The sequence below is a fragment of the Manis pentadactyla genome, chromosome 9 (genome assembly GCF_030020395.1).
Source record: "Manis pentadactyla isolate mManPen7 chromosome 9, mManPen7.hap1, whole genome shotgun sequence".
Lineage (NCBI taxonomy): Eukaryota > Metazoa > Chordata > Mammalia > Pholidota > Manidae > Manis > Manis pentadactyla.
Genome location: NC_080027.1, coordinates 117,631,242 through 117,646,521, shown reverse-complemented (window position 1 = coordinate 117,646,521; position 15,280 = coordinate 117,631,242). Strand labels below are relative to the sequence as shown.

Here is a 15,280-nt window from a genome sequence, read left to right as displayed (position 1 = left end):
TTGGATTTAAAAGAGAGTATAAAAATTAGTAACTTAAAGGAATGCCACATATTTAAACAATTTGGCCCTGCTTCTCCTTTAGTCTGTCCCTTCTCCCATCGCTTCCATTGTGTCTCACATAGACTATTTCATTCCATACAGTTTCAGCTATCTCCCTCCCTGCATCTTCCCACTGAAGTCTCTTCTTAAAGGTTAAAATTAGTGCTAATGACCAAATTCCACAGTTTTAACTCATTTCTCTTGCTTTTTTCTGGATTCTTGACATAGATGACAACCTTTCTTCCTTTAACGTTTGAGAGTCATCTCTTTTAAACTATTATGTTCCCCTCTCAACTGTAATTTTCCATTCTTAGAGAAATATAGGCATTCTCCAAGTTTTTATTTTCAGGATTAATTTCTCTTTCTTCTCTTTGGAAATATACAGACTCATCACTTCCTGTATTAACGTCACATCATATATTTAAATGACACAAACTCAGCCATAGATATTCAGCCAAATAAAACAGAGTGTGTTGAGTAGTAGCAAGAGCAGTGGTGCCGGCAGTCATGCCTGAACTCTGTTTACTGAGCGTGTGCCCCAGAGTGAGCAGTGAGTTGCTGGGAGCCGTGAATCCACTGTTCCTGTAGTCCACTTCAGCTTCCGCACATCTCCTTTGGGAGCATCTCCTTCAACTGAGTGAGATTCTAGTATTTAAAGTAACGTATTTATATTTCTCATTCAGTACTACCCTGAGTTTGGGCCAAAGGCTTCCTCTGGGATGTAACTGATGAGCTAGTAGTCCACTCCAGAGCTGGAGGAATACTTGGCTTTGTGGACTTCCTGAGAGTTTGTGTGCCTATTTCCATGGCTGCCTTTGTAAGAACATTTCAAGATTAATTTTGAAAAAAAAAAAAAAACTTCTAAAAAATTCACAGGCTGATTTTAGAACTTCACATCTGAATAAGATATGGCTCCATTGTTTTTCCTCATAAACACTTGCCAGACCCTTAAAAAATGTGTTTGAATAGATGAATCTATTTTAGCCTCAAGTGGAACGTGAGCTCCACCTGAATGTCCTGTCCGATGCCTCATTTTTAATGTATCCCAAGTTAAATTTGTATCTTAGTCTGCCTTTCCACGGCTCCCAAATCAACATATCTTAACTTGTTAGGTTAACAGCACCTCCCTTCTCCATTTTCTGGGCTTAAAATCTTAATCTGGCTATAATCCTATCCCTCTCTCCATTACTGCCTGACACATTCCCTGCTGCTTATTGAATTTACTGGAATTTGTCAACCTTGATGTTTATTGCCCTTCTAAAAGTAGTCCTTACTTTATTTCAGTTTAAATATCACCAGTTTTCTAGGCTTATTTATCACTTCTTCTAGCACAAATCCTTGCTGTTTCCTGTACATGGTGTGTCCTCTCACCTTTGTTCTTCCAGAAACTTCAGTTCTTAAACCCATTTCAATCTCCAGTCCTTCCAACTTTCCTTTTACCCCATTCTAGTCGTCATGACTTTTTCTTTTTGTCTTTGAATCCCCAGTATACTCTGTACTTTAAAATTTTAGTAATAGCTATTTGTGTTCATTCCATCTCCTGGTTTTCTGTAAAACTGAAAGTAAGTTTTCATAGTTCATGTTACTTTTCTTCATTTTTTTTTGTTCCTTTTTCATTAGTGATACTTTTTCCTCCAGTTTATGCTTTTCAGGTTTGACAAACATTGATTGATCAACTTCTGTTTGCTAAGAGCTATGCTAGATGTTTTTTACATATATTCTAAATTTAATCCTCAGAACAACTTTTCAGTGTAGTATTGCAGATCCTCAGTATCCAAATAAATGCTCGTTAATCGAAGGGATGCATGGAAAGCAAAAGTTGCCAAACAAAACATTCATTAATGAACTGAGCACTTAATAATTAGGGTCTACTTACCAATTATCCCTAAGAACACTAGCTGTTACCTGTCGCACCATCACATCTACATCCTTCTCTGTTACTCTCTTGCTAATACAGTGCACACATAGCACAAACCAAAATGAAGTTTTAAACTGCAAATGATGCAAAACTTCATGAAGTCTATAAAAGTATACTAGACTGGCATTAATCATTTGCAGAATTCTTGACAGATGGGTATCTAGCAGAATTAACAACTGTAGAAAAGGATGATGACTCACCAACAAGCATTTCAAGAAAGAATAATTTGAGTAACAAAGAATTAAGAGAGGCTCTTCAGATAATTGTTGAAGTCTTCAAAACAAAAATGACCCATTCTATGCTCATGTTGTACATTTCATTGTATAGTCAGTCAGAAAAGAGGCCAAAAAATAAAATTAAAGCATATAGGCAAAATCATTAAGTATTTTTTAAATGAACTACTTTTCATAATAGATGTATATTTCAGATTTAGTCGAAATCAGCTCTTCATTTTTTAACCATTTACTCTGAAATACTTGGACCTGTTTTAAATAGGTTCCAGTGCCAGTTAGCTTAGGTACCTAGGACCTCTTCTACGTCTACCTTTCACAGCCCAGGAAGTATCAGATTGCCTGGGTAGTAACTCAAATACTAGCTCCTGCTCCGTTCTTGTTATTCTCTTTTTGAGGAATATATGTTTAAAATTTCTAGATTTTCTTCTGTCCTCACTTCTTTTTGTTTTTTCTTCACTATTTTAGCCTTGGTCCACCCTTTCTTACTACTGCTGCTTTATGTCCTATACCCCCCTCTTTCTCTTTACCTTTTTACTGTTGTCCTTTGCCTGGTCGTCAGTGTCCTAACTTTGAAGCTTATCCACTGCCTTTGACTGGCCTGCCTTGCTGTCCCTTTTTAACCTCATCATCTGGAATACAGTGCTTTCTGTTGTAGATTGTTAACTTTTTCCTTTCTTCTCTAATAATTGTTTTAAATTTTGTTATTTTTTGAATTTTGTTTCATTCTTTCTCCTAAATGCTTATTACCTATACCTTTTCACTCATGGTGAGAAAGTTGCTGTTACCCAGAATATCTGTGTACCATAGAAGCTCTAATTGCTAAGACTGTGAGCGAGGTAAGACTTAAACATCCCTTTTCAAAGGAAGCCTTTCTGTTTTGCCCAGCATGTCCATGTATTATCACATCAGGACAGTTTGTGCCGCAAACCTGTGTGGGCTGGGTGTACTTATCTCTGTCTCCATTTTACTGCCAAAGGTCCTTGATTACTAGTCAGTGGTATACATTAATGAAATTTGATTCAGTGTTAATAATGTAATATTGCCATAATAAAAATTCTAAACTTTGGGTTTTTTTTTTAAAACAAAAATACTGGGAGAAATGTGGGAGGTCTTGGGGAAAAATCTATTCTTATAGTCGGTCACTTTCTGCTTCAGAGTTTTAAGGAAGTATTCTAAGACTTGGGCCTGATCTACAGTTCTGTTAATTTATATAACACTGCTTTTCGTGGAGTAAGGATAGGCTTAATCTAACTATGAAGAGAAGAAATCTTAGAGTCACAGATCCTCTGTAAAGAAAATAAAGTCTCTGAAATGTTTGAAACTAGGCTAAAATTAACACAGTGTGTGATAGGAACATTGTAGTTGGAAAATGGGTGACTAGGAGATTTTCTCAGTTTTAAAACCTCTGTGACTAGAGCCTAAATGTGAATGTTGTTCATTCTCGTATTGTACATTTTCCTTTCATTATCTTTTTGTGTGGGTAAAAGGTAACTCAAAATACATTTCTTAATCCATATAAAAATGGAATCTTCAAAAATCAGAGTTTTGGTAATCTCATGTCTGTGATTTGGTGAGAAGTTAAAAAAAAAATAAGCACTTTGGAAAGCTGTCTGTCTTCATATCCTCATTAGGAAACTTCTTTTTAATTTTGTAGTCAAATCAGAAAATTAATGCCCGTTGGACCACAGAGGAGCAGCTTCTAGCAGTGCAAGGTATATTAAAGATAAGCAGTTATTGTTGTTGATAATTATCTAACTTGTCGTGAAAGGTGACTGTCATAGTTCTTCCCTTCCTTTAGAAATGGATCAAGAAAGAGCTCTTGTGTTCACCACAAAGTGCTGGTGACCAGGAATTCTCTTTTGTACTTGTGGATGTAACGTACTGAGCCTATGTGCATTTGGGGTCCTGAACAGCACGTAATGCGCTCTCAGCACTACATAAGTGATGGTAATGATGTGCTTGAAAAAGTCATACAGTCTCTCTGTGCCTCTGCTTCAGTATTCGTGCATTAGGGTCATTCTTATTATATCAGTCATGATAACTCATTGTAAAAAGCATAAATAAACTATTATAAGTTTCTGGTTTCTCTAATTACTCTGTATAATAGTGTTTCTCTTTTGATAAATGTCAGGTACTGAAAATATTAATGATATGCTTAACTTTCAGTGTATCATAACTTAAGAGAGGTGCCACTGAATGCTTAGAAGGCTGACTTTAAAATATATATATATAAATAAATAAATTATATATATATATTACAAAAGAGTTAAGAGATGTATCAAAAAAATATGAATGCTTTGTTGAATTATATGGCAGAGCATTTTTTTGTATTATAAATACCCACGGGCAAACTGGAAGCGTTATAAACTTGGATTTTCTCATGTTTGAATTATTTAAGGAAGAGTAAATTGTATATTTTTATTCAGTGTTGTAGATTTTTCTTTTCCCTTCAAGATAAACTATTTGCAGGACTGATTGTATAATTTTAAGTTTGGTCTATAATTTTTTCTTCTTGACTGAGCCCTCTTTGTAGTGAGTAACTTTTCTATCTAGGTTAACTACTCTAACAGAGTTGGGCCCCAGTAAAACATATAAGTATACTTTTAAAATTTTCCAAATATTCAAATATAGAGAATATATTTAACTCAAAAATGTTGTGCAATTATCATTCAGATGTTGGAATAATGTAATTGAAGATTGATTAATAGATGACTCTGCAGTTTGGATTAGAGTAAGAATTACCCAGCCAGTGTGATTAGAAAGTCACAGGAGGGTGCCAGGGGATGGTCAGCCTTCTCTCTGGCCTATACAGACAGCATAATAACAGTCATAGCATAAATAGAAATGCTTGCTCCTGTGGGGATGTGGGGTGTTCCATGTTCCTTGAGCCCATCTCTAACTGTAGAACTAAGTTTCTGAACAAGTCAGAACAGAGTTTAAATAGCTTATAATGTTCAATAATAGCTAAACTTGCAAATAAAATTTTTTATTAAAAATTAGTGTTTTCAGTGGCTGCTTCATATTCATTTAGAACTATGAATTACAGCTGGAACAGAACCATTGAGGAGGCATTGCTATTACTGATTTAAAGCCTGTGTTTCCCTCCCTTGTAGAATATCCTATAGACTTGAACTGTGGTTTCTGGTATTCAGTTGCTTAAAGATTGGTATATTAATTCTGTACTTTAGTATAAGAAATTATCCCAGTGAAAGGATTTTCTGAAGAGAATTGCTTAGAAAAATCTGGGCTGATGTTTCTCTGGAGAGCTGTCAGGATTGGTTACTAGTCTGTAGCACTTCTTTAAGTGGTAGAGTCCATTGAATCTTATAGCTGAGTTGGATATTTTGCAAAACTGTATTCAAGGGAAGAACAATGGCAAAGTTTACATAGTTTAAGTTGTATATGTGGACGTTATCTCAGCTTATAAATATTAACAAAATGGAGTATTTATTGATAAAATCAAACATTTCCTCTCCTGAGGTATATTCAGTATTTTTATGCATATTTTAAAAGTAACATTTAAAAACTAAATTACACTAATGCAGCAGTTCCTACAGAAATATGCATATTTTAGGATTTTGAAAGCACTTTCTGAATATGTTAATGTCTTTATTTATTTTGACTCTTGGTGTGGAATTCTTGTTTTCACTTCAGGTTTTTTAGTTTTGAAGATTTTTTTGTTGTTACATAAAACAAAACAATATAGGGCTATTTGTGTCCAAAATAGTTATTTTAAGGAGAGTTTAAAAGTGCAGTTTTTACCTCATGTGCCCACACATTTATATAATGTTCGGAAGTATATCTTATAAACAGTATAATCATATAATATCACATGTACTTGAGTCTCAGTGTGGTTAAGGTACATAATCTCAGTTTTCCTTTTAACATATATAGTTTGCCAACAAGAAGTATCTTAGCAGGCAGTGACTTTTGTTTTCTTGTTCTTTTTAACACTTATTATGATAAAACTTTATATGATATTTTCATGGCTATTTCAGCTTTACAAAGCAATAATAAATTATGTTTTGATTTTAACATGTTTTAATTTATGTAGCACTTTATATTTTAAACGTCTTACATATATATTCTTATTTGACACTCATTATTAAATGCTTTATTTTATCTTGCTCATAGTTGACTATTACAGTAACTTGAAGATAGAAATATTGACTGTAGTGTCATAGTAACATTTATAACTTCTACTACTAGGTAACTTTTTTGAGTAACTCTTTTAAAACCAAATAGATCTATTAAGATAAGTTCCTAGGGCTTAGGTATATATTTCCTACTTTACTTCCCACCTAGTCATAGTATTGTTAACTATATACTAACCATTTATATAAATATTATTTTAATGATAAATATTTAAGTAAATAAATAATAACCCACTTTCCCTTCTTTCTCCCTTATTTGGAAGGGAGAAAAATCGTGTTCAGACCAAATAGGAATGTCTGTTCATACTTGTGTAATCTGTCACTTTGTTTATTTTAGTTCTAACTATGTTATAACTTTAATAACATTCTTCAAAAGTCCCCAGCTGGAATATTATAAATATCACTAATTTAATCCTCCTAAAATGCTTGCTAAGAATGGTATTTCTACAGTATCTGTAATCTGTTCCAGCCTTAGCATCTAAGTTTTCTCTTAAACAAATTAATTAGTAGTGAGACCAGTTACAGTCTTCACATATTTGTGTTAATGGTGAAATATGAAATATCCCTATTTGTAGCTTGTGGCATATATATAAATACTTTTTTCTCAACTACAGTGCTTCTAGAAATTATCCTAAAATCAATCTTTATATTCATATGATAAACATTATTATTTAGCAAGAATTATGAAAGGAATTAGATTCTATATGTATTATTTTTTTCATGTAAGATAGAACATTATTAGCTGTTTTCAAACAATACATTTAAATGATAGTGCAAAACATTTACTCTTAAAAGTGTATAGGGACAGAGGCATGGTATACAACATTTGCCATTTTTATTTTGGGTCTCCTCTTAAATGTATTCATTTTGTAGTCATTAGTATGAAAAAATAATATGCTCCCCAACTAAAATATTTGTGCTATTTTAGGATAAACAACAAAAAATTGTTTCCAGTTGTATCAAGATGTCACCTTTAATTTTTAGTTTTGCTGTTTTTCATATTGCCTGCCTTCTCATAGAAGAGAAGAAAGGATAGAACTATGTTCAAGTGGGTTATACTTACAGTTAAATGTTAGCTTCTCTCCCTGTAGTTCATTATATTCCATTCATTTTTAGGAGAAATGAAAGTTGCAAGTCTAGAAACTGTCTTCTAATTTTATCTCTTACTTTTTTAAAAAGCTAGAATGGCTCCTAAAGTAAAGAAAAAGAGATTTGGCAGTTGATTAAGACATAGGGAACCCAGTACATGAATAATCAAAAGGAATTAGAGATAGGCAATTCATACCTTTCCACCTAAAGGGAACTCATTTGCTTTAGAGAGTTTCTTCTATAACAAATATCATAAGAATGGAGGCCCAAAATTGTACTTGTCAGTCCTCTGATGCCCTAACTTCAAATGACTAATGACTCAAAATTCCCAACGTTTTTGTTATGGAATTTAACTTACAACAAAGTGATATCATTTTTACCTTCTTTAATATGAATTATTTAAGAAATTTACACAAGGTAGAAAGAAATGCATGTTCCCAGATGGTTTGAGTTTAAAATTAATCTCTCATTGATAGGAAGTAACGACGTCCCTGGAGTTTTTAGATGTCACTTTGTTCTTATTTCAAAAATAGATTTTCCGATTATACTAAGTATATGCACACTTTGAGAAGTTTTTCTATAACAAGCAGGAAAAAAAATCCCCCAAATTTCACTGCCTATAGGCAGCTTGCCACTGTGGTGTTTTGGCTTTTTTTCAGCGGGTGGCGGGGGAGGGTAGTCCAAAATCGGATTTTAAAAATAACTTTTTAAACATACCAAAAGCAGATTTGCAATATCCCTTCTATCTAAGAAAAAAAAGTCTATAATCTGATGTCCAGAGTTGGGAGACACCATATTACAAATATTTGTGAAGTTACTCTTACTAGCCAAAGCTCAAAAAATATGAATGTGTGCTTTTTTGCTGGGTAATATAGAATATTGATTGGAAAGTATGGGCTCTCATAAAATGTAATAATAACACAGTATCCTAATGTTACATTTTTATGTTAATTCCCAAATAAAAACTTTAAAAGTAAATGTTAAAGATTATATGATCTCATCTACCAGCATAGGAAACCAAATTGTTTCATTGTAACTTTCAAATGAAATCTAGAAATTTGACTGAAAAACAATTTTTTTCATCTTCCTGGGAAATTTATACTTCACCGTTCTAGAGTTCTCCAAAGTTTTGTTCCACTAATCTTTGAAAACTGACCTCTTGCCCTGAAGGTGGGAAATTTAATTTAAAACCATGTTTCATATGAACCTAAGCCTTTAACATATTCAGGAAGAGAGAGACTTAATCATTGTATTTAAGTCCCTCACTGATAAAGCAGTCATATGGCCTTGTTTATTATAAACTGTGGAAAAAGAATTAAGCACCCTTCCTCCAGGTACAAACTGGAACTAGAGTATCTCTGATGTCATATGTTGTTAAAGTTAGTTGCTCTGCATGTCCTCCAAAAGCCTAGCTGGGGATTCTTCTGAAGGAGCGGTCCCCTTAAATCTTCCATTGATGGTTCCCTACAGTTTGCCTCGTATGAGCCACAGTTTAGAGCTTAAGAATTCCACCTTCTAACCAGAACGTGCTGTTGAGCAGCATCATTGGGAATATGAAGGTAGTAAAGAAGTTAGCTGTCTGTGGTTTTGGGGGTTTGGGGAAAAAAAAATCAGCTGTATTCCTGAGCACTTCCTGTGTATTCAGCATCGTAGATAATGCTGGTTCTGATTTGCATTCCACAGAACAGTACTTCCCACCCTTTTTCAACATTGTGGCACACAGAGAAAATTGTGAAGTTTGTCACAACACATGGGAGCAAACAGATGAGGCTGCTGTTGTCCAAGGAAACTGCCAGGGAGTGCTCGCTCTTCCAGACCCTGCTTGGCTGTTCTGCAGGCTGAGGGCATTGATATCTGTTCTGCTCCTCTAGTTTTCAGGACATCACTGGGATACTCAGCCAGACTATGGAAGTCTGCAGTGTGATCTGAGCCTTAAGATTTTGCAGAGCAGTTTATGCAAGACTGGCATACATGAATTAGTAATAAACACACCTAGGTGACTCAGAACCTAGGTTACTTGGAAAAAACCCTTGATATCCCAAGTATTTGGGAAACTAAAGCTCCTTATGGTAACTGATTTTGGTCCTGGGGTCTGTACTTCTGGAAATACAACAATATTAATGACAAGGTAAAGTCCATTGAACAAGAGGAAATAAAATCAAAGATAAAAAAGAGCAGAGTCAGAAGAAGAGGGGCCAGTTATATATTGGAATAAGACATGGGGATAGCTGGTAGGTTTTGGAAACTGTTTTGCAAATAAATAAATAGGTGTTTTGAGGGTTGTAATATCTTCAGACTTGGAGTCAGAGTTAGTCTTAATATGACTTCTTGCTAGGAATACAGATCTAATCCTAGATTGATTTAAGGTTTTCATTTCTAAACTCATGTATTCAGTAAGTTTGGTCATTTCTAGAATGTAAATTAAGTATCTCTTACGAAACTTAGTGCACTGATAGAACACTGTGTCTGATTTCTGATTAGTAGTTATTTTTCAGTGCAGCAATCTCAAATGAGTTGCTATTTCCCAAAGTATAAGTAGTAGAAAAGTATTTGAATATATAGCAATAATTCCTAATATGAAATAACTTTGGATTTTTATTGCCAAATAAACCCTCGGTGAAATCTAGTGACCATTAGAATTTATAGGCAGTTATGAAATTCAAACTGAAAATCAGCTCATGGATTTAAAGAGAATATAAATACATTTATGTTGCTAAAATACTGTAAATAATTATTACTTTATTGTTTTACATATGTCTTTCCCTCTGAGAACAGAGCAAATGAGCATAGTTTACAAACCCAAACTCCGTATAAAAAATGGAATATGGTTATAGCTTAATAATATCAGACCTCCTGCCCAAAATGCTGTAAGATGCAGGAATTCTCCCATGGAGCCAAGCCTATTCCCTTGACTGTGGCAAGAGATACCTATTCCCAAGTCAATATAAATAAAGGCAGAATTTTAGAACAGAGATTATGCTATATCATGATGGTGCTTTAACATAATTGAGTATGTCACACCGATAGGTATTAGTAAAAATATATCTAGCATTTCTGCTGGGGCATCAACATATCATTATATTATTCTCCCACTGTGATTATATATATGTTGAGTTTATTTAAAGCCCCATATTTCTGGCTGCTTAGGTTAATTTACAGACTTTAATATCTTACGTATCAGTATTTTTTTTCTGTCTCATCTCTGTAATTAAAAGAGTTGCTGTTTTCTGATATTTTTAAAAGCAGTTACCAAATTGTAAAATTAAAAATTTGACAGCTTTCGTATTTTGAGCTAAATGCAGCTCTTTCTAGAATAAGCCAGTGAAGGTCATTTAGAATTCCCCTAAGAGCAAATAATTATACATCTGATTATATAAAGTCAATTTAAATTCTGTTGATTCTCAAATCATAAGTCAAATACTATCCTTCATTATAATAAAATTTCTATAATGAAAAGTTAATCTCTGAATTAAAGGTAGTGATGATAAGCAAAAGTACTCTACAAACAGGCACTGCTATAACCATATTCTTTAGGCTATAAAGCATAGCTAGGAATCCTACATTCGCAGCCTTTCGAGCTACTAGTTGAGTTAAAAATCCAACTAACTCTGAAAAATAATTTCCCCTTTTTTTGTCCATCAGACTGTGATGATTCTCCTGCTTTTTATGTTTAAATTCTTACCTCATTTCTGTTTGTTGGTACCTGGTAAGATAGGCAAGTAATCATGTGGAAGTTGGTATTAAGACCAGAATTATAATGCTTTTCTTAATGGGGGAACCCTAAGACTACTCACTCAGTCCATTGAGGGGATAAAAGAGATGGCTCATTCCCATCCAGCTTTGTTTACAAACGGTGTTGCTCAAATTTAGGTGACTGGCTACTAGGGAAATAAATGAATGTGGAATTGAGGATGGAACAAAGAATTCAATGCTTTACAATAAATGGACTGTATTTGAGAGTTCAAGAGAGGATTGGAGAAAATAACTGAGTATGTAAAAAATGGTAAGTTTCTGATTGTTCAGTTGAAGGCAAGTGGCTGGCTCGATGAAATGACATAATTGATAGTTTTCATCTGTGACCCTGATATCTTAACCTCTATCTCAGAATTGAGAAATGAGCAGAGTTTTGTCAGAAAGGATTTTCATTGCTGGTATCTTTTGTGTGTGCATGATGTATAGTACACACAGCTCTCCTTATTGATCCTTCACAGGTGTATTATTTACTTTGCCTTCCAGGTGTCCGCAAATATGGTAAAGATTTTCAAGCTATTGCAGATGTAATTGGCAACAAGACTGTTGGCCAAGTGAAGAACTTCTTTGTAAACTACAGGCGTCGGTTTAACTTAGAGGAGGTATTGCAGGAGTGGGAAGCAGAACAAGGAACCCAGGCTTCTAATGGTGATGCTTCTACTTTAGGGGAGGAGACAAAAAGTGCTTCTAATGTGCCATCAGGGAAGAGCACTGATGAAGAAGAGGAGGTGTGTTTGTGTATGGAATTTGAGCTAATATGAGTTGAGGAATCATCATTTTGTGTGGTGTTCTGTAAGGTTAATTTGTCAGAGGACTAGTATATGAGCATGAAAGGTTGACAATACACTTACTCAGTGGTGTATCTCTCGTGACTCTTAAGTCATAATGACATGCTAAGTTCTGATCCTAGAAGAATGGAGAGTGTATTGTTCTTTCATAGTCTTATTTTTATTTCCAGTGTTAAGCTGTTTACTAATAAAGATGCCTGTTTGGTAGCTTCGTTGCTTTTTCGGTTTTTGGTTTTTTGTTTTGTTTAAAATAAAAGAAGCTTCTGCTTCCAAAAACACTGGTGTTACGTTTTTGTTTTGTTTTGATTTGTTTGTTTTTCCTGTGACAGCCCAAACTATATTGTATTACGTTCACTAGGAACTGTCATCTCATACGTGTATTTTTGTTTCCTCACCTCTAGGCACAGACCCCACAGGCTCCTCGGACTCTGGGTCCATCACCTCCTGCCCCATCATCCACTCCAACACCAACAGCCCCCATTGCCACTCTGAACCAGCCTCCACCACTTCTTCGTCCAACACTGCCTGCTGCCCCCGCTCTTCACCGGCAGCCTCCTCCACTCCAGCAGCAGGCTCGGTTCATCCAGCCCCGGCCAACTTTAAATCAGCCTCCACCACCTCTCATTCGCCCTGCTAATTCTATGCCACCCCGTCTAAACCCAAGACCAGTGTTGTCCACGGTTGGTGGTCAACAGCCACCATCACTTATCGGAATTCAGACAGATTCACAGTCCTCACTGCACTAAAATTATATTGGACAGAGCTGCAGTAACCCTTCACCCCATCATTATACCAATGCTCATCTGACTGTTGCAAAAGAGGAAATAATAATCAATAATCCTTCCTAGACACAGAGGCTGCGAACTAGTTCTTTGGCACTGGGCTAGCATAAGTGAATGTCTGAGAAACTTTTTAGTTCACACAACTGAAATGTTATACAACAAAAAGCCTACAGTTAGCCTCCTTTCTAGAGTATATACATTCAGTGACATGATCTCATAAAAGGAAAAAAAAAGATAAAATATCCTATATACCAAGGTTTTCTGATTTGTTTTTACCATATTTATTTTATTGAGATTCTTTATATTTCTGCCTCTTCATAATCAAGGCTCTTTACAGGAATATTGACTTATGAATTGTGAAAACTCCTTAAGTTTCTTAAGGGTGTTTGAATTTTTTCTTTTTTCCTTAATTTAATTTTTAACAACATTTTCCTATGTTAGGAGTGCAAGAATAAATAGCCTGCATTTCAGATTTTGACATATGTTCATTTGATGCATATTTAAGAAAAGAGAGCTGCATATCCCTTGTTTTAAAAAATCTTGCTTTTTTTCCTAAAGGAATTTTAATATGTTCCTTTAAAAGAAAGTAATTTAATCAATTGCAAAGCAATTATATGAAACCACAAAGAATGTACTGAACCTACTAACCTTTAACATACAGTTTAGGGTCCTAGTGCACAGTCCTTCTTTAAAGGTCATTGGCCTGTCTCAGTAATAAGAGGATCAGAATAATAATTTTACATTCAAATAAGAACTATTAAGTTGCTAAAGTACTATGTCTTTAAGTTCCTTGAAAATTGAGTTAATTTTGATTTTTTTTTAATGTTTCTAAATGCTATCTGCTTTTAACTAGTAGTTGCCTACATCTGGGGACTTTAGAAGAGAACTATATTTTTTGTCAGTTATGTGGAGATAGTGGCTATGGAAGCATTCATTTACAATACCTTTTTTTGGGTTTAGGTTCTGAAAATTGCCCTCATTATATGGTCTGCATTTAATATAAAGGAAGTTTTCTTGATAAATCTCTATTGTACTATTTGGATACATTTGTGTATTCCTTGCAGCCAACCTGTGCTCGTTGGTTTGGTTTAGGGTTAAATGATCAACATCATTTCATAAAATAAATTTAAGGGTTTGTTCTGTGTTATCTAAAGATGTATCAGTATATTGTCACAGTTGTGCTGTTAAAATACTAAGACTCTTTTATAAAAAAACATTTCAAGACTTCTTAATTCAAAACATAATCATTAAATACCTACAAAGAATATTTTACAAGTGATAGTATTTCAACAATGTGTTACTAATATTTTTGATACAGTGATTTCATATTGGAATCATGACTTGTGCAATGGGACAGATGGCATAGATTGCTATTCTAGTGGAACTTAAGGCTAAATGTTTGCACATTTATATCCTCATATTTAGAACTACTTCATGAAATGTTTAACATCTAAGGCCCTAATTTATGTTTTGAGAAGTCATACATTCCCAAATATTGGAAAAATAGTCCATACCATTGGCTCTAAAGCCTTTTAAAAGAGCTATAGACTTATATCCATTGGTTAGTTTTAATTTTGAAGTTTAGCCCACTTCTTTCCATAAAGACCTTAAGTTCTGGTATAAACTCTTCCCAGGATGTGCCCTTTCTTTTTCATTGGATCATCTTAAATGGTTCCTGTCCCTGGGTTGTAATGGTCAAATCTGATTTAAAATTTTCTTAATATTCAAGAATTTATACCCATTTTTTAGTTTAAAGCCACGGGAGATAGTTACATATCTTAATAGAAAATATCTAAAGCATTTTTTAAAGTACTTAGATTGTCTTGCATATGTGCATACTCTACAGCTTTTATTGTCTTGTCTCTTGTCAGTAGACCTTCAGTATACAGTACGGTGGGGTCTGCCAGTCAGGTTTGTCAGCATCAGCATCTGTCCAGCTGTTAAGTATATTACGATTCATTTAAAATCTGTTCTATCCCAACTCTGGGCCAAGGTGCTGTATCTGAGGGATGTGCTGTAATTTGATTTATGTACACTAGAGCACACAGTAGAAAAATCTTAGCTTCATTAGTAATATGACACATGTATATAGTGAGATGTCTTTATTGTGTGCTTTGCATATTTTGTAAATATTATGCACGTCATTATTTTTCTTTTTTGTTTAAGCAGTGTTTGGCCTGGAAGAGTGATATGCTTGCTGCTTAATCAAAGGATTAAAGAGTTAAAGATGTCTATGTCTTCTATTTTTATATAATTTCATGTTGTATGAGGAATTTAGGACCTCTTCACTGTGAAACTCTAAATACTGATTTTTATAAAAAAAGTAGAACCTAGAAGTCTTTTAACGACCATTTCATTAATTTCAAGGTTATCATTTTTTTAAAAGAAATCTACACCCAAGTATTATTTTTTTCCATTACATAACTAAAAATAAAACACTGTTGATTCATCTGGTAATATTAATGAAAAATATTTTTTCTATATGATGTAGTTCCAGGGTAATATGGATGGAGGTAAGTTATAATCA

General features: G+C 34.2%; 1 protein-coding gene across 8 annotated transcripts in view; it reads left to right on the top strand.

Annotated features, from left to right (window-relative positions):
- The window catches only part of RCOR3 (REST corepressor 3), a 47,460-nt gene extending 32,477 nt beyond the window's left edge, over positions 1-14,983 (top strand). For 4 of the 8 annotated variants that reach the window (XM_036912451.2, XM_036912450.2, XM_036912456.2 and 1 more), the window contains exons 10-12: positions 3,845-3,902; positions 11,670-11,911; positions 12,373-14,983. In XM_036912451.2, the coding sequence (XP_036768346.1) occupies positions 3,845-3,902; positions 11,670-11,911; positions 12,373-12,717 (645 nt within the window). In that variant the 3' untranslated portion in view covers positions 12,718-14,983. Of the gene's footprint in view, positions 1-3,844; positions 3,903-11,303; positions 11,437-11,669; positions 11,912-12,372 lie in introns of those variants that run through there. The other 4 variants (XM_036912455.2, XM_036912454.2, XR_005030283.2 and 1 more) reach the window with 3 other exon arrangements.
- The last annotated feature ends 297 nt before the right edge of the window (positions 14,984-15,280 follow it).